General features: G+C 34.8%; 7 protein-coding genes, 3 long non-coding RNA genes, 1 other non-coding gene and 1 pseudogene across 17 annotated transcripts; 6 read left to right on the top strand and 6 right to left on the bottom strand.

Moving 5' to 3' along the window:
* The first annotated feature begins 316 nt into the window (after positions 1 to 316).
* On the top strand, positions 317 to 2,045 carry TOM6 (translocase of the outer mitochondrial membrane 6). The gene is made up of 2 exons (NM_103831.5): positions 317 to 633; positions 1,588 to 2,045. The coding sequence occupies exon 1, from the start codon at positions 449 to 451 to the stop codon at positions 611 to 613; it is 165 nt and encodes a 54-aa protein (NP_564545.1). The 5' UTR covers positions 317 to 448; the 3' UTR covers positions 614 to 633; positions 1,588 to 2,045.
* AT1G49405 (Uncharacterized protein family (UPF0497)) lies at positions 1,933 to 3,081 on the top strand. Its single transcript, NM_148573.2, has 3 exons — positions 1,933 to 2,534; positions 2,607 to 2,739; positions 2,822 to 3,081. Exons 1-3 carry the CDS (start codon positions 2,404 to 2,406, stop codon positions 3,014 to 3,016), a joined length of 459 nt encoding a protein of 152 aa, NP_683414.1. The 5' UTR covers positions 1,933 to 2,403; the 3' UTR covers positions 3,017 to 3,081.
* Positions 3,082 to 3,148: 67 nt separating this feature from the next.
* emb1129 (Nucleic acid-binding, OB-fold-like protein) lies at positions 3,149 to 4,383 on the bottom strand. Its single transcript, NM_001333382.1, has 3 exons — positions 4,034 to 4,383; positions 3,708 to 3,896; positions 3,149 to 3,511 (listed from the first exon to the last, which is right to left on the bottom strand). The coding sequence occupies exons 1-2, from the start codon at positions 4,193 to 4,195 to the stop codon at positions 3,708 to 3,710; spliced, it is 351 nt and encodes a 116-aa protein (NP_001319181.1). The 5' UTR covers positions 4,196 to 4,383; the 3' UTR covers positions 3,149 to 3,511.
* A 1,845-nt stretch (positions 4,384 to 6,228) lies between these two features.
* AT1G49390 (2-oxoglutarate (2OG) and Fe(II)-dependent oxygenase superfamily protein) lies at positions 6,229 to 7,792 on the bottom strand. 2 transcript variants are annotated; one of them, NM_103829.3, is made up of 4 exons: positions 7,518 to 7,792; positions 7,197 to 7,444; positions 6,798 to 7,125; positions 6,229 to 6,714 (listed from the first exon to the last, which is right to left on the bottom strand). In NM_103829.3, the coding sequence occupies exons 1-4, from the start codon at positions 7,749 to 7,751 to the stop codon at positions 6,478 to 6,480; spliced, it is 1,047 nt and encodes a 348-aa protein (NP_175364.1). In that variant the 5' UTR covers positions 7,752 to 7,792; the 3' UTR covers positions 6,229 to 6,477. The 2 variants fall into 2 exon arrangements, with proteins under 2 accessions (NP_175364.1, NP_001321634.1); NM_001333381.1 differs by having other exon boundaries at positions 7,197 to 7,792.
* Positions 7,793 to 7,818: 26 nt separating this feature from the next.
* AT1G49380 (cytochrome c biogenesis protein family) lies at positions 7,819 to 10,708 on the bottom strand. Its single transcript, NM_103828.3, has 8 exons — positions 10,176 to 10,708; positions 9,876 to 10,095; positions 9,685 to 9,796; positions 9,314 to 9,586; positions 8,940 to 9,205; positions 8,632 to 8,788; positions 8,448 to 8,531; positions 7,819 to 8,296 (listed from the first exon to the last, which is right to left on the bottom strand). Exons 1-8 carry the CDS (start codon positions 10,555 to 10,557, stop codon positions 8,147 to 8,149), a joined length of 1,644 nt encoding a protein of 547 aa, NP_564544.1. The 5' UTR covers positions 10,558 to 10,708; the 3' UTR covers positions 7,819 to 8,146.
* Positions 10,709 to 10,815: 107 nt separating this feature from the next.
* AT1G49370 lies at positions 10,816 to 12,341 on the top strand (annotated as a pseudogene). Its single transcript has 3 exons — positions 10,816 to 10,955; positions 11,086 to 11,668; positions 11,776 to 12,341.
* Positions 12,342 to 14,235: 1,894 nt separating this feature from the next.
* Positions 14,236 to 14,622, top strand: AT1G07553. The gene has a single exon (NR_139267.1). It is a non-coding gene; the product is annotated as an other RNA (long non-coding RNA).
* AT1G07557 lies at positions 14,274 to 14,547 on the bottom strand. Its single transcript, NR_139268.1, has one exon. It is a non-coding gene; the product is annotated as an other RNA (long non-coding RNA).
* A 3,263-nt stretch (positions 14,623 to 17,885) lies between the features above and the next one.
* On the top strand, positions 17,886 to 20,120 carry AT1G49360 (F-box family protein; the record flags this gene model as incomplete). Of its 5 annotated transcripts, NM_103826.4 has the most annotated exons (5): positions 17,903 to 17,989; positions 18,181 to 18,249; positions 18,471 to 18,539; positions 18,636 to 18,689; positions 18,822 to 20,120. In NM_103826.4, exons 1-5 carry the CDS (start codon positions 17,928 to 17,930, stop codon positions 20,011 to 20,013), a joined length of 1,446 nt encoding a protein of 481 aa, NP_175361.3. In that variant the 5' UTR covers positions 17,903 to 17,927. The 5 variants fall into 5 exon arrangements, with proteins under 5 accessions (NP_001323043.1, NP_001323046.1, NP_175361.3 ...); NM_001333380.1 differs by lacking the exon at positions 18,471 to 18,539 and having other exon boundaries at positions 18,822 to 20,013; NM_001333379.1 differs by lacking the exon at positions 18,471 to 18,539 and having other exon boundaries at positions 17,886 to 18,249; positions 18,822 to 20,013.
* Positions 17,897 to 18,487, bottom strand: AT1G07547. The gene has a single exon (NR_139266.1). It is a non-coding gene; the product is annotated as an other RNA (long non-coding RNA).
* Positions 20,081 to 22,407, bottom strand: AT1G49350 (pfkB-like carbohydrate kinase family protein). Its single transcript, NM_103825.6, has 8 exons — positions 22,192 to 22,407; positions 21,859 to 21,961; positions 21,713 to 21,751; positions 21,492 to 21,589; positions 21,267 to 21,381; positions 21,106 to 21,188; positions 20,473 to 21,019; positions 20,081 to 20,378 (listed from the first exon to the last, which is right to left on the bottom strand). The coding sequence occupies exons 1-8, from the start codon at positions 22,279 to 22,281 to the stop codon at positions 20,317 to 20,319; spliced, it is 1,137 nt and encodes a 378-aa protein (NP_564543.1). The 5' UTR covers positions 22,282 to 22,407; the 3' UTR covers positions 20,081 to 20,316.
* On the top strand, positions 22,012 to 22,207 carry AT1G07543. Its single transcript, NR_139265.1, has one exon.
* Positions 22,408 to 22,500: the final 93 nt, after the last annotated feature.

The following is a 22,500-nucleotide window of genomic DNA, read 5'->3' as shown; positions in this document are numbered from 1 at the left end:
TATTGAACGGTTTAGATTGAATCGGATCATATAAAACTTAGGTGATTGTTAAGACCAAATTACCCTTAATAATTTTGAATAGCAAAGAACAAAATCCAAAATTAAAGCCAAATTAGACAAAATTTCAATTTATACTTTCTTTCTAATAATAAAGGGATGTATACATTTTCTCTAATTATGTCTCATTCCATTTTTTGTTTTTAATTAGCAATTAAATGTCTTTCCTTTGCTCGGCTAAGCATCTCCGTATTTACTCGGCCGACAAAAGGCTTCGTGTATCACCAATTCATATTAAAGGCTTCGTTAACGGCCCATATTAAAAACTCGGCCCACATCTAAAAACACTTATATTGTGAAAAACGAGACGGCAAATCAATCGAGGGTTAGGGTTTTAGAATCTTTAAAGAATCACATTCACACATCAGAGAGGAAGAAGAAGATCGCAGCCATGTTCCCAGGAATGTTCATGCGAAAGCCAGACAAAGCCGAGGCTCTGAAGCAGCTACGCACTCATGTCGCTCTTTTTGGCAGCTGGGTTGTCATTATCCGTGCTGCTCCCTACGTCCTCTCCTATTTCTCCGATTCCAAAGATGAGCTCAAGATCGATTTCTAAATGACTCTTTCAATTTTCAGGTCTGATTATTGAATTCTATCAATTTTGTCTTCCTTTGTCATGATTTAGCTTTGATAGATCAAGTCATAACGATTTCAAATTCGTTTGAATTAGTTCTGTTTGATCCTTAATACTCTTAGGATCGAGTTATGGTACTTGCTTGAGTTTGATCAAAAGTATAGAAACTGGAAATTTGGTACTCTTGTTCATTAGAGTATTCTTGTCATTGATATGCTTCAGCTTATGCCTTTATGACTCACTTATTGATATGAAATATATATATCTGTGTATGAAGAAGCATTATATATACCCAATGTGTAGATTTAGGGATTGTTGAGTATTGATTTGAATATGCTTAGTAAAAGCTGGTTTGGTGTTAATCTTCAGTATTATGATCATGTTAGATCAAGATTGTGTGTTGTTTTGAATGTGTTTTTGAAAGGTTTGTTAAAAAAATTTCAAGCCAATTTAATAATGTGTGTGATTTATTTACACATAGATTTCTCATTGCTCTGCCATACTAAGATCTCTCTGGTCTGTTCTTAAGTAAGTTTTAAGGCTTGTTCATGAGAATGTGTTCACAATCATTAAAGCATGATATGTTTCAGCTTATGTCTTTAGGCTCACTTATTGATATGTGAATATATCTGTGTATGAAGTTATCTTAGATACTCATGTATCCCATGGAGATTTAGGGATTGTTAAGTATTCACTATGCTTAGGCGAAAGCTTCTTTGCTTGTTTGCTCCTCTTGTGTGTCATGAGAGAGAGAGTCTTCTTGAAGAAACCTTCAAAATTTTTCTGAACATCTTAGATTAAGATTGTGTGTACTTAGAATGTGTTTTGTCGATTAATCCAAGTATTATATATAATGTGTGTGACCTCGATGCTATGGGTTCCCCTGTTCTCAGCCATATTGAGATCGTCAATGTCTTGAGTTTGCTAAGCCGCCTATTGTCTTTTATCTCGTGCAGCGTTGAAGCGGTGAGATAGATGCATTATGAAGCAATGGAAGATATCTTGTTTGTTTTTGCAACCTTCTTACTCTTAAGACCTGAGATTACGAAATCATGAGACATTTAGTTATATAGTGGTGTACTTTTGGGATTTGTTTTTGGTTTATGTTCTTCTCACCAACGTTCTCCAATTTCCAGCAAATTACCTTCGGCTATTCACTACCGATTTGCAGATCAGATTCTGCCCATTATTCTTTTGAATTTGCAAAATTTTCTTCTCAGAACTAGTTTTGTCTTTTGTGGAGCGTTTTAATTAAAACACTTTTTAATGAAACGAGTAAGTTTTGGACATTTCTAAAGTGTTGTCTTGTGATTTTCTAAAGAGCAATCGACTTTTCGTACAGGAGGAAGCTAGATGCATTGAAATAAAATAAAATAAATATAAAGGGGGAGAGATCGGGAATTGAAGAAGAAAGGAATAAAAGTGTTTTGCAAAACAGTTTTCTCCGACAATTGCTCTGCTTTGTCTGATGAATACAGACCACAACTCTTTCGACATGAACAGTCTTCTCTTTTCCACCATTCGTAACACTCACAAACAACGTGCGAACCAGAAACACTCTCAACTTGTCTTTCTTTTATTCCTCTCTTAATTCTCTTCTTCTTCTTCGTCATGATCATGATCGTGATCGTTTTGTCCTTACCAGATAACGAAAACCCCTATGATTTAATCGAAAACTACACAAGATTTTGCAGATCCATGTCAAAAGTTTCCATCTTTATCGAGTTTTAGATTCAACAGCTAACCTACGTGCCACACAAGCAAAGCTGGGGATGGTGGAGGTTCCTGGCTCTGTAGGCACAACTGCAAGCCTTTCCTTAAGGTTAGGGCAGATGGTATTAGCATTTGGCTCTCTTCTCTTCATGACCATCGGTGTTCGCTTCTACCAATTCACTGCTTTCTGGTAAATAACTCCTAATTCCATATTCTATATTCTATTATCAACCCTAATATAATCTTAGTGACAACTCTGCAGCTACTTGGTGACGATCATGTCTTTAGCTATACCATGGAATCTGACGTTAGCAATGGTAGATATCTATTGTGTTATTCTCCAGCAACCATTTCAAAAGCCACGGATCCTTCTCGCTATCTCTATTGGTGATTGGGTAACGCTATTATATATCTAATGCTTACTGAGAAAAAAGAACAGAGTTTTTGACCCGAATTCACCAATTTTTGGTTTCGCAGGTGGTGTCTGTTCTAGCGTTGGCTTCAGCGTCATCGGCAGCTAGTGTTGTTGATATTCTGCGATCAAACGAATCCTCCTGCCCTCCAACAATATGCAACAGATATCAGTTTGCAGCAACATTAGCTTTCTTGACTTGGTTCTTGTCTCTCTCTTCTTCTCTCTTCAATCTCTGGTTACTTCCTTCTCTGATCTAAAACAAAACATAAATAGATAGGTAGCAAACAAAAAATTATCTCCAAAAACTCAAAACCTTGTAACTTTATAGATATCTAACTAACTAAAGAAAAGATTCATAATTTCAGGCGTTAAAGACCAAGGCACTGATGTTGGTGTTGGTACTGATCTTTAGTTTGTCATACTGGTGTCACAACTTGTAGAGCCAAAGATACATTTTCACTCATTGTTCCATACCCAAAATAACGAATGTAATAACAACTCATCACTATCTCACACTTCTGCTTAAAAGGCAATGCACTGATGATTTGCCAAAATAACATAAGAAGACAGAGTATCTTAACATGTGTTATTCATCTACTTTCACCAGATAATCTAGTACCATCATATAACTCATTATCATCTCAGGAAATCAAATATCACAGACATGATCCAAAAGCTTCGATGCAATATGCTCATAGTAACAACTCCTAGCAACTTTCTCGCTTCGCTATGCAACGTTTCTCTTAAAACAACTGCAGTAAGAAGAAAAAGGACGATAAGTCTATCGATTCCATAACGTTCAAGTATCTAATAACAATATGCATAATGTCACACATCAATACTTTAAGACTCACTAAAATCCATAAAATAGGATAATTCTCATCAAGTTCCAAAAATCAGCTGAAACTAGATATCTATGTACGTAAAGGACTAAAGTAATCAATCACCTTAAGAAGTAGATGATGGAGGAATCTGAGACTGAGCAGAAGAGTCAGTAGTGGAGGCTGAGGAAGCAGAAGCAGAAGCAGAAACAGCAGCAGCAGCAGCTTTAGGAGAATAAATTCGAGCTTTTTTGATGATTTCTGCAACAATCCAATGCTTATTCTTGCTCAAAGGCCTTGATGGATCTAACTTCACCTACACATCAACCAGATTTTCAAATTTCTTAGCCTCAGAGGTTCAATCACAAAGCCTAATTCAAGTGGCTCAGATTTAAAAGACGGAATCAAACGAAATTAGAGTGAAAGGGAAGAAGGAAATGCGAGAGAATTTACTCGATCGCCGATGTTGCAGGCGTCTTTGTCGTCGTGAGCCATGAATTTGGAAGTTCGTTTGACGTAGCGATTGTAGATTTTGTTGTGGAAGAGTCTATCGACGGCGACCACTACAGATTTTTGCATCTTGTTCGATACCACTGTGCCTATCACTGGCTTCATATTTTTTTTGCTGATTAACAAAGTTTTACTTCAAAGATATACTGAAATTTGGGCGGACAGGAGAAGATCACCGGAAACTGTGAACAAAATCTTCGCCGGGGAATCTGAGATGGTGGAAGAGAAGAAGAGTGAAATGTTTCGTTCTAGGGTTTCATGTTTTGTAAAGATGGGCTTTTTAAGAATCTCACACAAAGCCCAACTTAACTAATTGTTACTTAACGCGCTCGCTTATTTTTTTATTTTTTTATTTTCTTTTATTTTTTTAGCCCTCGCTTATAAGACCTTCACAAACTTATATTCAACCCCGTAAACCATCAATTAAAATAAAAGCAGTGTGCAAAAAAACATTAAACGGGCGGTAAAAACAATATTACAGTAAAACTAAACTAAATAACATTAAAAATAATACGAATCTTTTTTGTTTTGTATCTTCTTTGTATTTATAGTTGTTGTGATTTTGAGTTTTGTTATTTCTATAACCTAGAATTGAAAGAGAGAATTCTTTTCTTAACATTATTCATTAGTAGAGCATAAAAACATACATCACTCATTTCTCTTATCCACGTTTATAACAAAAACACAACACAAAAGCATAACATAGCTCTATGACACCTACAAGTCATTTTTCTTACATGCTATAGGACAACACTTTTATAAACCTATTCACTCTAGATTCTCCAGGATTTAAGCAAAAGCAAAAAGCACTTAATTCACTACTCCTTTAGATTGTAATTAACTTCCGATTCTTCTGCTTAGTTTCTTGAATCTCTTTACCGTAGCTTTAGTAACAAAACATACATTACTCAACAATAGTCCATATTAATCGAGTAGAAGTCACATAGCTCCACATGACAATTGCGGTAACCGCTATTTTCGTCATTTTCTCTGTTTTACAAGCTATCATTAACATGCCTTTGATAGAGTAGAAGTCACATAGCTCCACATGACAATTGCAGTAACCTTTATAACCTTTCATCCCAAAATCCATTCCACCGACAACAACGGTTTTGCTTTTATTTTTAAACAATTAATCATTATTACTCCATGTAGTCCTAATAAGTAATAGTGAAATGCCTTTTTCACTATTGTTAATTTTTTAAATTTTGATAAATAATATATCAAATCGAAAGCCTCGAGAAGAGGAATTTCTCTATAGCTTTAAAATTTTAAAAATCAAATGTATGTGATCGTGAAAACGCTTACAATATATTAGAAATGCTATATTGCGTAATATTTTTGATTTCACATGATTATTCTGCATTTTTTGAGGTGGAAAGTAAATTTGCAAAAAAATATAACTTTAAGCGTTTTTTGTACAAAATCCATATTTAGAAGATTTGGTTAAGATTTAAAATTAAGATTTTTTTATCAGCTTTGTTTGATTTTTTTTTTACTATTTTGAATCATCATATAATTCATAAAGTTAAGAAAAATCTTATAATTTTTGTGCATTAAAAAGGGACATATATTACCTAATTAATAAAAAGTTTGTGATTAACGTACCATATCGGCTAAAATGTTTAGGCAATGATTCATAGATATTATAATTTTGGTTTCTAGTTAAACTGTTTAATTTTACCGGAAATATTAAATTTAAAATTTTTAACTTTTATTTTGTAAAAATATTATCATTGATATATTTAAAATCAATAAACAGTTTATAATATTATGAACATTCGAATATATAAACAAATAACACGAGATATATTATATTGCCGAGCGGGGTTATATGGCGGAACTTTTGAATCAATATAAATAAAAAAAATTAAATATCATTAAGTCACGGCTTCAATACGGATTAAATACTACTCATTTTATTATTTTTCACACCACCAATATTAGACATATCGAATCATACTAATTTAGATAAGGGTACAAAACAAAAATTGTCTATTGGTATAACAATAACTTAATAACAATTATAAACTTTAAAATATAAATGTCTTATAAATTGATACAATTTGCAAAATTTTATATATAATACATAATCATTAAAATTTGAAAATCTCTACTTTCAAAAAAGCAAATCGTCCCACGAGTTAGTTTAGGAGTCAAGCGGAATTGAATATGAAATATATTTAAGTTTTGGGTTTAAGGGGTCTCAAATAGCAATTGATACTGGAAATGTTACTTAAGGGTTTAGAGTTTAGACTCTCTTTATTGTTGAAAGGTTACTTAAGGGTTTAGAGACTCTTTATTGTTGAAATGTTACTTGAAAAGATTGGCCAGTTTTCTTTGGAAAAAAAAATGAGACTTGAAGAAGGAGACTTAAAGAAGTATAATCAGATTAATGCAGCTTCAATAGTTCTTCGACCCTGTTGATAGTACTTGTAGTGGAGATCCACATACTTGGTAACTGTTTTATACAATCTTGGTCTTGCCTCAGTCACAAGCCCATCTGCAGGGTGAATCTCTTTGTCTAGACCCGGTACACAAAACGTTGCCACAGATATCCTTTCCTTCTCTCTGTTGGTCACCACTCGATGAACCGGGCTCTTATATATCCCATTACTCATTATCTAAACACACAAGAGATTATGTCAAACCTACACCAATCAATCTTTGAAAATCATATGCATATATCTCTACAGGATTGATGTACCTCCATTTGATCACCTAAAGTGATAAGAATTGTATCAGGAACTATTGGAGCTTTATACCACTTCCCATCTTTAAGAAACTGAAGCCCTTCGACATCTTTGTCGGGTAAGAGAAGAGTGATAGCTGAACCATCAGCATGCGGTTTAATCCCAATAACCTTGTCTGGCCTTGGACATGGAGGAAAGAAGTTGAATCTTGAATTCATTACAGCATTTTCTCCATACATTTCTAGAAAACAATTCTCTTCCAATTCCAATGATCTAGCCATAGCCTTAAAGAATTTCTCAATCAATACCCGTTGCTTCATTGTGTATTCATCTAACGTCTCGCTGAATAAAAAAACTATAGTCAAAATCACCACCACAGTCAATAATGAACCAATGTGGTGTCACTTTCTTACCTGAATCCGACAGGGACTTGAGGCCAGAATTTAAGTTGACGCTTATCTTCAGGGTAAGTAGTGAGAAACAAACGGTCGATCCAATCAAGAACTTGATTATCAGACAGAATCATATCGTTACCATATCCTTGGATATTACCTGTCTCTCTAGCACACTTGTGTTTCTCTTCGGTCGGAAGCGCAAAGAACTGCTTGGTTAGCTTGTAAATCTTGTCAAGAAAAGCTTCAGTAATTCCATGATTCATCACCTGCTTACTTCAATAAGAACTTGTACAGAGTTTAAATCATGAATCTGATCATCACTAACCAAGATAGTCAAACCTGAACAACGCCCCATGTAGAGAGTGCTGAGTGAAGTTTCTTCATCTCTTCTTGACCGTCTACAGAGGAAGAGAAGAGAAGACTGAGATCGATGGCCGGAATATCCATCTCCGGCACCGCACCGTTAAGTGGTTGACTTTCGCCTTCGCCGGTTGGTGCATGGAGATATCTCTCCGGTAGTCCTTGACCGGCTGCAACCACCTCTTGGACAGTCTTGAACTTTGGCTTCTCCATGGTTGCTACTGATTTTACAGGATCTTGAATTTGATGAGCAATTTGGGACAACAGACAAGAATCTTGATTTTGTCGTCGGTTTGGCATTATTTTATTAATTTTGTCGGCAAATTATTATTATTTTTTCTTCTAAATTTTGAACTACGACTAAAAACATAGGAAACTGAAGTTACAGATACAGATCAAATAACTTGACAAACAAGGAAGCTAAGACTCTTCAAACAAAACTTCCATACAAATCAATTTGAAGTTTCAGTTTTTATAGCTCCTCTCTGACTCTCTCTTCCCATATGATTAGCAACATGTAGAGTGTGTATGTGTTCTCCAAAACTATACCTGTTCCATAATTCTGTACAACTATATTGGTTTGAAATGTATCAGAGTCGAAGAGCTAATCAAGATTGCTCAGAGACAACTGAAGTATTCTTCTTGATTAACTCCGGAACTTGATCGAGCAAACGATTCATGTCATCAGGGAATTGGTTCTTGGCTCTGTTTGTTTTTCCCCCTACGACCAATGCTGTTCCGTTTTGTAGTGCCCATATCTTCATACAGAACATAAGAGATTGAATATCAAAAAAAAGAAAAGAGTTAGATGATGAAAGACAAAAATCTAGTAGAGCAAAATGCCAATGGGACACATTGGTATAAAACAAGACTTTTTGATCGGATATCGATTTTGAGAGTTACTTTTACCTGTGAATGAGATAAGTAACTGATACAGGTTGTGAGCATTAGAGCACCAAAACCAGCATAGACCACTGGTACTCCTGGGTCAGTCTGAGAAACAAGGCCAAGAACAAAGATGTCATATAATATTACAAACTAGGATAACTCTTCCTTTTTTTGTGCCCTGTGACATTTTATAAAGTCTTTTTACCTTTAACTCAAGGCCAGTGCTTCCAATTGCATCTTCAATAACAATCTTCATACCATTGATCTCAATGGGAAGCTTCGAGCTTGGTCTCCTTATTCCAGCGAATTTTCCGTCCAAATCGTACACAACAATGGATTGTAGATCCCGAGCTAGCATAGATCTGAAAAAAACTCAACTGGAGCAACGTTAAGGCCAATACAAGACACCAAAATGTATCTCTATGCCAAGAATCTAAGAAACTGTTTCATCTGTTATACGCTCCTTTGGCTTAATCAAAAAGAAAGGTTCGTCAAAGGTAAGAGGGTTCTTACATTCCTTTGACATTGGGAGCATTAGTATCACCAACAGGTAAGAAGGTCCCATATAATTTCTTGTCTCCATTGATCTTAATTGGTGCCATAGCCAAGTTGAATGGTCCTTCACCATCCTTTGTCACCTGCAAGGCTGAGAAACTCCAATCTGTCTGGTATACGGTGACCCCACCATATCTCAAGGGATCATTAACGCTAATTGTTTTTCTCAAAACCTCTTTCCCATTAAGGTCACGTAGTGAAAGATCAGAGTGAAACTGTGAGACCTACACCAAATCAAAACAAGATAAATCAAACAGAACTCTATTTAATCACAAGACATTGCAATCATGAAGACAAAATGAGAGAACAGGGAAGCAAAACAAAAGACTCACTTCTCCACTGTCATAATAATCCATGGTGAATCGATTAACATGAACTTCGGTATTAAAAGCATCTGTTGGAATTGAGAAAAACCCAATTGGTGCTAAGACATCTCCCATGACAAAATTTAGTCCTTGAGGAACTGTGACCGAGCCTCTAAAGCTCCCGGTAGCACTAAGAGTTCCACCCACCATAATCAGAAGCATTGCTATATGTACTCCAATAGGTGCAAATCGACCAGCCAAACCTTTAAAAGCATACAATGAAGGACCCTTCATAAACACCTGCAGAACAAACAAACTGAAAAATTACTATCACTAGACCAAGACAAACCTCACAGACACATATAAAAGAACTTGAAAAGTAGAAAACTAATCCTAACCTCAAATCCATCACCCATCAAAATCATTCCCAAGTCTTGAATGGAAGCTCTAGGAAGAGTATCTGCAAACTCCTGCTTTTTAATTGCCTCATCTGACTTCATAAAACTCCATCTGCAATTTGCCAAAGTTCCCTTAGTGCTCTTCAGTAGAAAGAAGGAGTTACAAAACGAACAAAGGAACTAAAACAAACCTTCTTGCAACCTTAACCAAAGGTATCTGAGTAGTATAAGTACAGGCCATAAGTGAAGCTGCTAAAAGAACCAACATCCCAAGAAAAATAGGAGCAGAGTACATATGATCCAATCCAAGTGTGGAAATCCATCTCCAAGTGAAGAACCCTAGTACAGGATTATCCTCTGGATACTTTTGGAAATAGAAATCAGGGGTTTCACCTTGTTCAATCACAGTCCCTAAAAAGATGAAACTTTAATCATTTTCTCAACTCTAATGCAACAAACCAATTCAAATCTACAAAAACCCTAACACTTACCAAGAGCCATGAGAGCAGCAATGGTGAACATTTCTGTAATAGCAAGTGGCAAATTCGACAAAACTGACAAAACCTTTCTTGGTAAAATCTTCAAAAACCCTAATCCTCCTCTTCCGTCTCCTCCTCCTCCTCCACCATTACCACCTCCCTTAACAATTCCATCGCCGGTCTCCTCCGTAACCGGCGGTGCTGAATCGGAAAGTGAAATGGTCTTCGTGAGATTTCTGTTACTACTACTTCTCTGATTACCATCTTGAGGCTTCTGAAGCTTGCAATTGGTTATCAGAGACACATTTCGAGTTCTACAGAGATACGAAGAAGGTCGAGAAAAAGGATGGATTTTGGAGAAATGGAGAATCTTAGGGTTTAGTGTTACAATCATATTCGAAATTCGGGGAATTTTGAGAGCTCTTATCTTCTCATTCCCCAAGCTTCTTCTGTGTGGGGATAAAAATGGAGCTTTGGTGGCAATTCTGTTATCTTGTGTTTTTCTGAAGAAGAAGATGAGATAAAAAAACAAAACAAAAATCCAAACGGGTTTCACATTTAAACCGGTTCAAAAACCAATTTCCGGTTTATCTACTTGGTCCATATATACATACACTCACTCTCACTGACACCAACACAAGTCATGATGTGTAAGTAAGTTCCTCAAAAACTCTAGTCTTTTTTTTATTTAACAAAACAAAACATTTAAGATGGAATTTTCCGGCGGCAACGACGGTGATGTTAGCATTTCCTCTGTTCACGCTTGTTTCAACACATTGAATTCTTTGTCAGGTATAACTTTCTAAGATACATATAGTTTCATATATAACTATAGTCGATTATCACTCGTAATTAGCCTTAGTATTAGTTTTGTTATAAGAAAAACTAATAGATTGCTATTTTGATGGTATATATGTGTTAGGTGTTGGAATATTGGCTATTCCTTATGCACTTTCCTCAAGTGGATGGATTAGCATTCTGTTTTTCTTTCTAATTGGTGTAACAACTTGGTACACCGGTTTGCTTCTCCAACGTTGCCTCAAACTCGACCCTATGGTTCGTAGTTACCCTGATCTAGCGAACAAAGCGTTTGGGAAGAAAGGTCGGTTATTAGTCTCTTTCTTCATATACATCGAGTTGTATTTTGTCGCAACGGCAATCTTGATATTAGAAGCTGACAATATGTATCACATGTTCCCACATGCCGGGATTCGAAGCACTTGTTTATCGTTATTGCTTCTTTGATCGTTGTTCCAACAATGTGGTTGGAAACACAAGATTTTCTCTCGTATATTTCGGCCGGTGGGATCCTAGTTTCTTGTATACAAGTAATGTCTATTCTTTGGATCGGCGCTATTGACGGTGTGGGATTTAAGAACAAAGGTGTTCTGGTCAAGTGGTCAGGAATTCCTACCGCAGTTAGTTTGTATCTTGTTTGCTACACTGCACATCATGTCTTCCCAACCATCTACAATTCTATGAAGAACAAAAAACATTTCTCTAAGGTACTTAATTTATCAAAACATTTTCAGCTAACAAGATTTGTTAATTTATATAAATTTCTTCAATCATTTTAAACCGGTTTTTGTTTTCTTTTTGAGTATACATGCAGATTCTTTCCATAAGCTTTGCTTTATCATCAATAATCTATGCTGTGGTGGCAATCTTTGGATATCTTATGTATGGAGAAGAGGTGCAATCACAAATCACTTTAAACCTTCCAACTCATAATATCAGCGCGGTGATAGCAATATCTACTACAATCGTGAGTCCGCTAACCAAATACGCATTAATTCTTTCCCCGATCATGGAAGCAATCAATACACGATTGATCCAAGCAAACTATAAAAGGAGAAGCCTCCGGATGTTGACTGGAACGGGGCTGGTTTTAGGAACAATATTGGTTGCACTTGTTGTGCCATTGTTTGGATATGTAATGTCACTTATAGGCGCACTTTTGAGTAGTTGTACTTCGATAGTGTTTCCATGTGTAATTTATTTAAAGATCAGTAAGGGATATAGGAGATGTCTGGAGTTTGAGAGTGTGGTTTTGGTGGTGATTATTGTGATGGGTTTAGTTCTTATGGTCACGGGGACTTACTCGGCGATTGTTGGGATCACTCTTCACTTGTGGTTTTAGAATACTACTCGTAAAAGTTGATATTAATGATATTTAACCATATTAATGAAATTACGAGTTAATGTTTTTTTTTTATCTTGTGTAAAAAATTTCATTTATCCGATAAAATCTTATTCATTTTTAATATATTTCATATAAAAATCATGTTATATTTGTTTTGCTTTGAAAAAAGCACACATACTCGATTCGTTGTAACAATAACAAGGCTAATAGCCATTTGAAAAAACGTGTCATTGTTGGACAAAATTGATCACCTACTTATTAGAGAATACTGCTTTCTAATGATAACCATAAAAAAATCATTAAAAGATCATGAATTTTTTAAAATAAACCGTAGCAAAAAGAAAAAGAGATTACACATTTAACATTTCGTCTAAGACCTCAAGTCTTAGGCACACCAGTTCACTTATGTTTTGACGCCAACACTGAAACAAGGCCATGCCAAATAATATGGAAACTACCATGCATATACCAAAATAGCCAATAAAAATCATTTAATGTTTATAATGTTAGCATTAGTTTTTGTAGGAGGGTTATATCAGTATTGGAATCCTATATGCTCATGAGTGCCCACGAGTCCTTACTTTTAAGGCACTGAATCTACATATATGATATAAATTTGAACTTCTTTCATATGGTCTTTAAGTCGTGTATAAGCTCCTTTTACTGGACTCATCACATCAAGTTTGGTAGTGCTGTTTTTTTTATTTGGAACAACTATTGTGACGGACATGAAATCTACACACATATCTTGGTCCAGTTTTAAATTGGTTGGAAATTGAACGCAAAAATCAGGAAATTTTTTACAAACGAAGATCAATCACTTATGATTTCTCAAGTGTCAGTCCGATTGATTTTTCGAAGCAGTCCAAATGGTAGGAATATTGTTTCCACTAGGTTTACTAAATCCACTATTTATTGCTTCAACTTCTCATATCTTTGCATAATTAGAAATAGAAATTGAAGAGAGAAGTTAGACACAAAAAGATGGAGAGAAATATTATTACTGATGTGATTTTAATTCTAAATTCAACCCTCCTTTTAGATTAGTGCGAGTTAATTGTTAATAGTAGAATCCTTCCTTTTATTATTAATGTTATTGTTTCTACGAGCTCCACTAGCTAAACCAATTTTGGAGAAAGGAAAACTAAAACTCCACTAAACCCACTAGTTATTACTCCAATTTGGCCATCTCATGTGTTGAAATAACTATATAAGTTTATAATAGATGAGTCAAATTTTATGTTTTAACTTTTTTTTTCTTGTATAATCTAATTAATATTAAACTGTTAGTATATTTATATTTTAAGTTTAAATTTTATAATTCGGGATAGATACCCCATATAACATGGGCTCTCGTGCGGGTTTGGTGTTGCTCCTATTTGACAACAGCTCAGGAGGTATATCTTTGGCTAATCACTATCTATCTGAATATCTGAAAGACGAAAAAGGATGAATAATAGACTAGAAAGAAAGACGAGAAAAGAAAAAGTGATATCCAAACAAAATACTGTAGGTTAAAATTCTGATAACAAAGAGAAAGTTATAAATGGTCGAACGTATGGATTAGAGAGAAAGATATCGAAAAGAATCCACTTTAAGAAATTTTCTTTTTCATTGCATTTTGTATTTGGTATGATAACTATTTTGGAGAAAAGCTAGCATTTGCGAAAGATAAAATTAAAGGTTTTTTATTTTGATATTTGCTCTCTATTTTGTGCAAAAAGAAAGAAAAATGTTCTTTTTCTGGCATTCTTTACGTCTATAACAAATGGATCAAAAAGGTATACATGCACGTTTTTGTGTTCTACTAAAACATTTCTTCGCAAACTGGTAAGCGGATTTTAATTAATCATTTTTTGTTGAAAGTGTTCAATCTAGTATATCTAATTATCGGTGGAAAATGTCAAATTATGAGTAATTACTTTATTTTTGACATGTTCATAGTAATGATATAAAACCATTCACCACCATGACTTATGATGTGGTGGTGAATGGTTCTATCTTGCTCTATACTGCTAACTTTGAATAATGAACTTGGTTAGAGGGAGCTTGCATCATTTGTTTTTTTGGTGTGTGAGGTTCTGTTTTTGGGAAAGCTCATGGATTGGAGCGAAGAATGTTCTCCGCTTTGGAGTACCAAACCGTTGACAGTTCGGTCTCGGGTCTCATGCGAAAGGCTTCTAAAATTTTGATCCGTCACACTTTGGAGTTTTCTGAGGTGTTTCACAATTAGCATTAGCCCTTCTCCTCTTACAACTCATATGAGAAGGATAATTTAGAACATCATTGCTTCGTCTTTTCCCATTGCTTCATTGCAAGGTTGAGAAGATGAATCGAAATCGTGGTTTTAACTAACCGTCTTTATGCTTTTATGTTTAATTCTTTTTTTTTTTGCTATGGATTCATATGTATAGGTTCCAAATTTATGTTTGTAACCTAAACTTTTTCATTATCAATGAAATATTTATAATTTAGCAAAAAAAAAACCGAAAAAGTTGAATATTCTAAATGAATTCATAAAGTAATAGAACTCCGTTTTTGATACGAGAAAAATACTATACCAAACAATTATCTTATTTATTTTTATCAATTCTAACATCTTATGATGTGGTGGTGAATGGTTCTATCTTGCTCTATGCTGTCTTTTTTTGTGTGTGCAAACATATGCATATGCATATGCTGTCTAATGTCTAATAATAATTAGTTCATTTAATTAATATACATGTTTGCCAATAAATACCATTAAGTTTATTCTATAGATCTCTATAAATAAGTAATTCCATTCTGAATTTGCTTGAGGTTCACATAGACCTATTTCATAGCTACAAATTTTCAAAATATTTATTGACTATATCAGAAAAATGGGTGGGTATGCCGGCGGGTATGTGATTGGTGCATTTTTATATATTATTGTTTAAAATTTTCATTATCAATTTTTTTTTTTTTTTTAATTTTCTTTTTAACAGAAAGATTTCTTCTTCAGTCGATTTTCTCTCTTCTCTCTCATGAATATTTCAGAGAGCGATCGACTGAACTTTTTGTTAACGTCCGGATCTTTTCCGGTTATCCAATCCCGTTTAGCGGGCTATCTTCCAACATGCATCAGCTCGTATTGTGATGGATGGTTGGTTTGTGTTCGGTATCGATTTGACTTTCACAGTCTCGATGATCGGTTTTCGTCGGCGTTTTCCTGCCGTTTTGCTCTCGGTTGTTCATGACCGAATAAAGGTTATGTCATGATGGCCAATTTTGGGTCAAAATCACAAACTTTTGAAATCAATTTCAATCCCTAATTATCCTACCTTCAGTTTTAGCTTCTCTTCCCAAGGCCTTCAACCGATTGATCCCAATCTCTCATCTATGAGATGGCCAGATGGGTGTTGTTGCGGTTAGGCAGTTCTTGTAGCTTCTACCAACAAGAATTCACAATCAGATTTGGATCAAGATCTGAAAGGTCTATTTCTGCTTATCCGGTCTTCTGTCGAGTAAGTCTAGAGATACATGTGTCAACATATCATTGATGATTCCAAAGCTTCATCATCAAAGGTTCATCAAGTTGGGTTTGCAAGTAGATGTTTTAGGGGGTGTTATTGGTTTGTGATTTTGAAAGAGTTTTAATGACTTTTAAAAGATATAGAATCCAAAATCTTGTAAAGTCTTTCTAGAATCTTGTAAAATCTTCCTGAATATAATTATAAACTTTGATTTGTGATTTCTCCAAAATTATAACATATCTCCAAAATATTGTATACTATTCTCTCCTCTTCTATAAAATCTATCTCCACCAAAGTGAAAATCACACGCATAAACACAATAACTATGGTATTCGTAAGTAAGCTACATGAACATGGAACTATCCATGAAGAACTTGAAGTTTTATTTTCAAATATTTTGTTGGATATTTACTTTTCATGTGTTGGATTAAAATGCTTTGTTCTAAAAATTGTTTGTGTGTTAATTTTTCACAAAGATTATAGAGGAGCACGTGTGGGACCTGAGCCATAATATATATACAGTAAAACCTCTATAAATTAATAATGTTGGGACCTTGAAATTCTATTAATTTATAGAGGTATTAATTTATTTATAAAATAATAATTATTAATTTATAGAGAATTTAGGTTAATTTTGTAATTTTTTTAAAAATTATGTTTGAAATAATTTTATTTTATTTATAATCATTATCTTTCTAGAAGTAACTGCAAATAAGGATAAATTATTGTGTCCAAAAAACAACAAAAAAACAGTTTTTGATGTAGTAAAAATATTAAAATTGAACTTTACTAAAAATTAGTATAAATTAATAAAAGTAAAATAATAGCAGATTCATATTTCACTAATTTTCTTACATATAACATATATATATTTTAAGAAGTTCTTACAATTATTAATTTATGATACTAATGGGACCATATATTTATATAAGATTTTTTAAAAAATTATTATCTTATTAATTTATCAATTTGTGTCATTTTTTACACTGGTCCCAACTCGGGACCAGAAGAATTTATTAATTTATAGAGGTTATTAATTTATCGAATATTAATTTGTAGAGGTTATATTGTATTGTTCATTACTGTTAATGAGATTTCTGCATCTGTTCGTATCATTGGTTTTTGTTTATATCCAAAGTCATGATTCACAATCTCTCTCTTTTTATGATACTTTTCATGATTTTAATTTGTGAAGAAAAGAGTATAAAATCATAATCCAATAACACAAAATTTTAAATCATTAACAATCATGAAAACTGTTGTTTAAGTTAAATAACACAAAATTTGTAATGACTTTATTAGAGTATGAATCCAATAAGTTCAGATTTATAAAAAATTTAGATTATTTTTTTACAAATCAAAATTTAATAACACCAAAAGTCTTATAAAATCTTAATTAAATAACAAAAGATTTTTCATAACATTTTGTCACTAAAAATCCATATAAATCACAAACCAATAATACCCCCTTAATTTCTTAAGTCGCTTTATTAACTAGGGAGGACGAGTAGATCAGAGTTTTCCGGTGGTATGGCGAGTTCCGTCATCAACAGCAAAATTCCGTTCTCGGAAAAGAAGTAATTAGGTGTTCAGATGCTTTTCAAAGGATAATTAGGGGTTAATTACTAGATTTTGCTTGTTTAATTATTGTTTTGTGCCTGTAATTGGTATATGTTTTGGTACTTTCGGTTTGTGTTTTAGTTTCGAGGAATTTTCGTTTTCGCCGGCGAAATATCCGGAGATTTACATGTGTTCTCCGATCAATATCGTTGTATTTGTGTTTCTCTTTTTTCGTTTGAAGGATTGAATAAAAGTTACTTCCTTTGTTCCTTTTAGTTTGATTGTTTAGAAATTTTTTTTTTTTTAAAAAGATTGACTTTTTAAGTTTTTCATGCAATATTTATTAGTTAATATTGGTGAATTGTAATTTTAAAAAAGAATAGTTAATTATCATTAGTTTAAAGTTATAAAAAACTGTAAAACAATAAAAAATAATATATTTATAATCAATATTTAATATGTTTTTTTTTTAAACAGTTAAAAAAAAAAAAGAGAGGAAATATATTGTAAAAAGAATGAAATAATATTTTTAACCGCGTAGTGCGATCATCTTCTCCGGCCCTAATAATGGCTTGCAGAGCAAAAGAACTTGTGTCGTTAATCTTGTATAAGATCTGTAATCCCAAAAGGTATGTGGCTCAATACTCTTTGATCTATTGTGTTTGCAATCTGAAAGGCCACTGAAAATCTCTTTGGATTTGAGATTTACTTGTTTCGTTTCATCAGTAGATTTGGGTGTTTAGGTCTGATCGTTACGTTTTTGTTTTCTTTTTGCTGGGCAATGGTTAATTTCACGGAGGGAGTGTTTTGATCTGTATAGGTCTGATTCCAAAATTGAGGAACATGTGGAAGAAGTAGAGGATTTGAAAGCAGAGGCAGAACTCTTTAGGTTTGTTCTTTTTTTTCTCCTTGTATTTATATGTGTTGGATTCTCACATAAATCAGCGGTGTCTATGGCTTGTAATTCTCACATACATGTTAACAAAAAAAATTCTCATTGGGTGATCTTGATCTCAGGTTGTGCTAAACTTATAAGATATAAGTATGATCAGCTGAGTATGATTGTAACGTTTTTGGCTTCTTTTTATTTTATTTTATATTTATCTTTAGGTCTGGTTCCAAAATTGAGAAGCATGTTGAAGAACTAGAGGATTTGAAAGCAGAGGCAGAACTCTTTAGGTTTGTTCTTTTTTTCTCTCACATAAATCAAAACAATCTAGGGTTTCTAACTTTCTTTTCAAATGGATATTAAAATAATTATGCTTGTGGTCTCAGGTTGAAAGCAATCTCAGGAACAGAGGAACTGAAAGCAGTGGCAGATGTCAAGAGGTTTGTTCTTTTTCCAATATTACTTACTTGGCTTCAGATATAATGAATGGAGCCTAGGGCTTTGTAAAGTCTTGTTTCCCTTGGGATATTCACAAAAAACAAAAATCTACGATTGTCCTTCTTTTATATCAGGTTGAGAACAATCTTAGAAAACAATAGTGGAACCTCAGAGGAGTGTAAGGGTGAGATGTTGAAAGAAGATCTTTTTCTTCCCTCGGATCTTGTACGTCTCATATTGTCTCGTCTTTCTTTCAAAGACAACATACGCTCTTCTACTGTTTGCAAGGCATGGGGTGATATTGCTGCTTCTGTTCGGGTTAAAAGTCGTCGTTGCTGGCTTTTGTACCATGATGCATTTCAAGACAAGGGCGTCTCTTACGGATTTTTTGACCCAGTTGAGAAGAAGAAGACAAAGGAGATGAATCTACCCGAGCTATCTAAGTCTTCAGGTATCCTTTATTCCAAGGATGGGTGGTTACTCATGAACGACTCTCTTTCACTAATTGCCGACATGTACTTTTTCAACCCGTTTACCCGAGAGCGTATAGACTTGCCTAGAAACAGGATAATGGAATCAGTGCACACGAATTTTGCTTTCTCTTGTGCTCCTACGAAGAAAAGCTGCTTGGTGTTTGGTATAAATAATATTTCCTCATCTGTAGCAATCAAAATCAGCACTTGGCGTCCTGGTGCAACTACATGGCTACATGAGGACTTCCCTAATCTGTTTCCTTCTTACTTCAGGCGCTTAGGAAACATCTTATACTCAGATGGTCTCTTCTATACAGCTTCGGAAACTGCGCTAGGGGTATTCGATCCAACTGCACGTACTTGGAACGTACTTCCTGTGCAACCCATCCCTATGGCGCCCCGCTCAATCAGGTGGATGACTGAATATGAAGGACATATTTTTCTTGTAGATGCATCGTCTCTGGAGCCCATGGTGTATAGGCTTAACCGGTTGGAGTCCGTTTGGGAGAAGAAGGAAACATTGGATGGTTCCTCAATATTTTTGAGCGATGGGTCTTGCGTGATGACCTACGGCCTCACAGGGTCAATGAGTAACATTTTGTATTTCTGGAGCAGATTTATCAACGAGAGGCGTTCCACCAAGTCTCCTTGTCCTTTCAGTAGAAATCACCCCTACAAGTATTCCTTATATAGCAGGAGTTCTTGTGAAGACCCTGAAGGGTACTACTTTGAGTATCTGACCTGGGGTCAGAAAGTTGGTGTCTGGATCGAGCCGCCCCACAGCATCTCTATCTATGATTATTCCATTCTTGATCCCTCCGAAGCAGTAAATACAGAGTACGTATTTATCTGAATTTTCAGCTTGATTTAGTCTCAAGATTTAATATGTATTATCTATTGTAATAAACCGCGTATTACAATATTTGGTTTACTTATAAACTATTTTAAATTTCTATTTATTTTATGAACAACTGTAACCCTTACTTTATTTGAAAAACCCTTGCAACTATTTAGTTGTACCCTTGCGCACCAAAAATAAAATCTCTAAATTGATTTCTAAACACTAGGGAATATTTTGGACATTATTTTTTTTTGCTAGCAATACTTTATTTGATAAGACTAGACTACTAGGTAAACCACTAAACTCCTTCACAGTTCATAGCATCGACTGGTGAACCATCAACATCTTAGCGCCATTGTATACCAACTCTGCATCACCTGTACGGTCAAACCAAACACAACACGTAAACCGGTTCAGCCCCCATAAAACCAATAATTCATTCTCATTCATATTGACACAACTAATTCTTACCAGATATAAGATCCAACTTGAACTCAGGAGGCACATTATCATCTGACTCAACCGCTGCTTTCGCCGACGCAATGCCAACCGCTAAACTCTGGATTAGATCTAACCCATCGCTTAGCGATGCAACTGTCCCGCCTACCAGACAATCACCTGCACCAGTCAGCTTCTTGACTTTGGCTGGGATGGTTGGGAAATGCATTGCGAAAAGACTCGGGCTGCGATTCGATCCCAATTCAGAAAACCGGTTTGGTGAACATACAGACTGTACTCTTTTGAAGACCTCTCCACTTCTTAGAAACTTTCTGTCTATGTTCAGAGCCTTTTTCGGGTTTCCCTTGGAACATAGGAGAGCTCCATTGGAGCCGAGAGTTACGATAACTACTTTAACACCATTTTTAAGGAGAACCAAAATAGCTGGCTTTAGTGCACGGAACATATCTTCAATAGAAAGCTTATTTTCGTCTGATCTAAAGGGATGAAACAAATTCTTGGCGCAGAGAGCGTTTGCCATTGCTATGAGTTCGTCTTGGTTTGGGGACACTATTGTTACCTATTAGGAGGGAACAACAAAAAATATCCGTTAGCTTGTAAATAAACCTAATCTAGCTTTCATGAGTATAGAGACATGGCACTCACATACTTGGCAATTGAGGCGATCCTCTGTGACTTAGTGACTGACACTGGCTCAAACCATACAGGAACACTGGACTCTGCAGCCACTTCAAGAAGAAAAATCATTAAGTAGACAAGACAAAACCACGATTAGACAATCCAAAATTAGAAACTGAAAGCATTACATTTGCAAGATGCTTCCAAAGCAAGAGAGCTAAGATTTGCATCTACCATAAGAAGACGAGCAGAGCTTATGTTGTATTCAAACCGCTGGATCCACTCAGGTGTTAAAAAATTTTCCTGCTCGAGGAAACAATGTAAATGTAAATTCTCCCAACTAAGTACAACAACGACATCCTTCAAACCCAATTTATCTTTAGGATTGAAACATAATCACTGAGAAAACTTACAACGGCATCCACGCCAGCAACACCAGCGGCAACTTCTCCATTAGTGTCATATACAAGGGACACAATGGGAGTACTAATGTCTTCACGTCTCAAGATTCCTGCCATTACCAACCAAGAAAATTGCATAAAATTTATGTCTCATAGATAAGTAAAAGGACAAACTTTTGTCAACTGAATTCTGCATCAATTGCTTTACTACATATTTAGAGGCAGATTCTAACCTTTCATAGAGAGCTTCCACTCTTTCAATAAAACATTGGCTGTGTACACATAAAAAGGACCAAACTAAGCTCCCAAGGAAATAAAAAAATGACTGATCAATGTCATTTCTTAAAAACGGAATCGATGACACTATTGATAGACAAACCTGGACCATCAAGCCCTAAAGTACCAATCATAAAAGGTGTAATTCCAAGCTTGAAGATGCAATCAGCTACATTTCTTGCTACACCACCCGGCGCAAATAAGACCTATTAAAGATAATTTACATGTTGATTACTTAATAAACATCTATGTCCTAATTAATAACACATAATTGCCACACTTTGGGTGGGGCTAAAAGATCGTTAACTACTCCAGCTTTTAGGAAAAATCAAAGTGACGATCCGTAACTATTGAATTTTTTTCCGTTTCGGATTGTTGACAAGAAATCAATCAAAAGTCAGACAAAAGAGAGGGAGATAGAACCCAAGTTTAAAACCTGGCCAGGGACAGTGGTTCCTGAGATTGGTGTGGTCGAAGGCTTGGCGTGAACATCCAAAATCAGCGCACCGATTATAACCGGTTCCATAGATGAACCCTCAGAGACTTTCTTCGATTCTCAGTTCAAATCCTCTCTGTAGTCAGTAAACTGATAGATCTGTTTGTTCTGTCGTTCTATATTGTCTCTGTACTCTATCTCTTTTTTTTTTTTTTTTTCTTTTAACTCCGTCACTCATAGTCATTAGTTGACTTACAGACATTTTCTACACTGAATGGTAAGTTTTTTCGAAATTTTAAATTTTATTTT

The sequence above is a fragment of the Arabidopsis thaliana genome (assembly GCF_000001735.4).
Source record: "Arabidopsis thaliana chromosome 1 sequence".
Lineage (NCBI taxonomy): Eukaryota > Viridiplantae > Streptophyta > Magnoliopsida > Brassicales > Brassicaceae > Arabidopsis > Arabidopsis thaliana.
This window is presented reverse-complemented; position numbering and strand designations above follow the sequence as displayed.

Excerpts from the sequence above, each read along its gene's own strand:
- TOM6 (NM_103831.5), top strand. The coding sequence starts at position 449 with ATGTTCCCAGGAATGTTCATGCGAAAGCCAGACAAAGCCGAGGCTCTG.
- AT1G49405 (NM_148573.2), top strand. The coding sequence starts at position 2,404 with ATGGTGGAGGTTCCTGGCTCTGTAGGCACAACTGCAAGCCTTTCCTTA. Across the intron at positions 2,535-2,606 it reads TACCAATTCACTGCTTTCTG|CTACTTGGTGACGATCATGT; the intron begins GTAAATAACTCC and ends ACAACTCTGCAG. Across the intron at positions 2,740-2,821 it reads CTATCTCTATTGGTGATTGG|GTGGTGTCTGTTCTAGCGTT; the intron begins GTAACGCTATTA and ends TTGGTTTCGCAG.
- emb1129 (NM_001333382.1), bottom strand. The coding sequence starts at position 4,195 with ATGAAGCCAGTGATAGGCACAGTGGTATCGAACAAGATGCAAAAATCT. Across the intron at positions 3,897-4,033 it reads CCTGCAACATCGGCGATCGA|GTGAAGTTAGATCCATCAAG; the intron begins GTAAATTCTCTC and ends GTTGATGTGTAG.
- AT1G49390 (NM_103829.3), bottom strand. The coding sequence starts at position 7,751 with ATGGAGAAGCCAAAGTTCAAGACTGTCCAAGAGGTGGTTGCAGCCGGT. Across the intron at positions 7,445-7,517 it reads CTACATGGGGCGTTGTTCAG|GTGATGAATCATGGAATTAC; the intron begins GTTTGACTATCT and ends TGAAGTAAGCAG. Across the intron at positions 6,715-6,797 it reads CTTTAGGTGATCAAATGGAG|ATAATGAGTAATGGGATATA; the intron begins GTACATCAATCC and ends TTGTGTGTTTAG.
- AT1G49380 (NM_103828.3), bottom strand. The coding sequence starts at position 10,557 with ATGATTGTAACACTAAACCCTAAGATTCTCCATTTCTCCAAAATCCAT. Across the intron at positions 9,797-9,875 it reads TTGGTTAAGGTTGCAAGAAG|ATGGAGTTTTATGAAGTCAG; the intron begins GTTTGTTTTAGT and ends GGCAAATTGCAG. Across the intron at positions 8,789-8,939 it reads GCTCCCAATGTCAAAGGAAT|ATCTATGCTAGCTCGGGATC; the intron begins GTAAGAACCCTC and ends AGTTTTTTTCAG.
- AT1G49350 (NM_103825.6), bottom strand. The coding sequence starts at position 22,281 with ATGGAACCGGTTATAATCGGTGCGCTGATTTTGGATGTTCACGCCAAG. Across the intron at positions 21,752-21,858 it reads TTTAGGGCTTGATGGTCCAG|CCAATGTTTTATTGAAAGAG; the intron begins GTTTGTCTATCA and ends ATGTGTACACAG. Across the intron at positions 21,020-21,105 it reads TCGCCTCAATTGCCAAGTAT|GTAACAATAGTGTCCCCAAA; the intron begins GTGAGTGCCATG and ends CCCTCCTAATAG.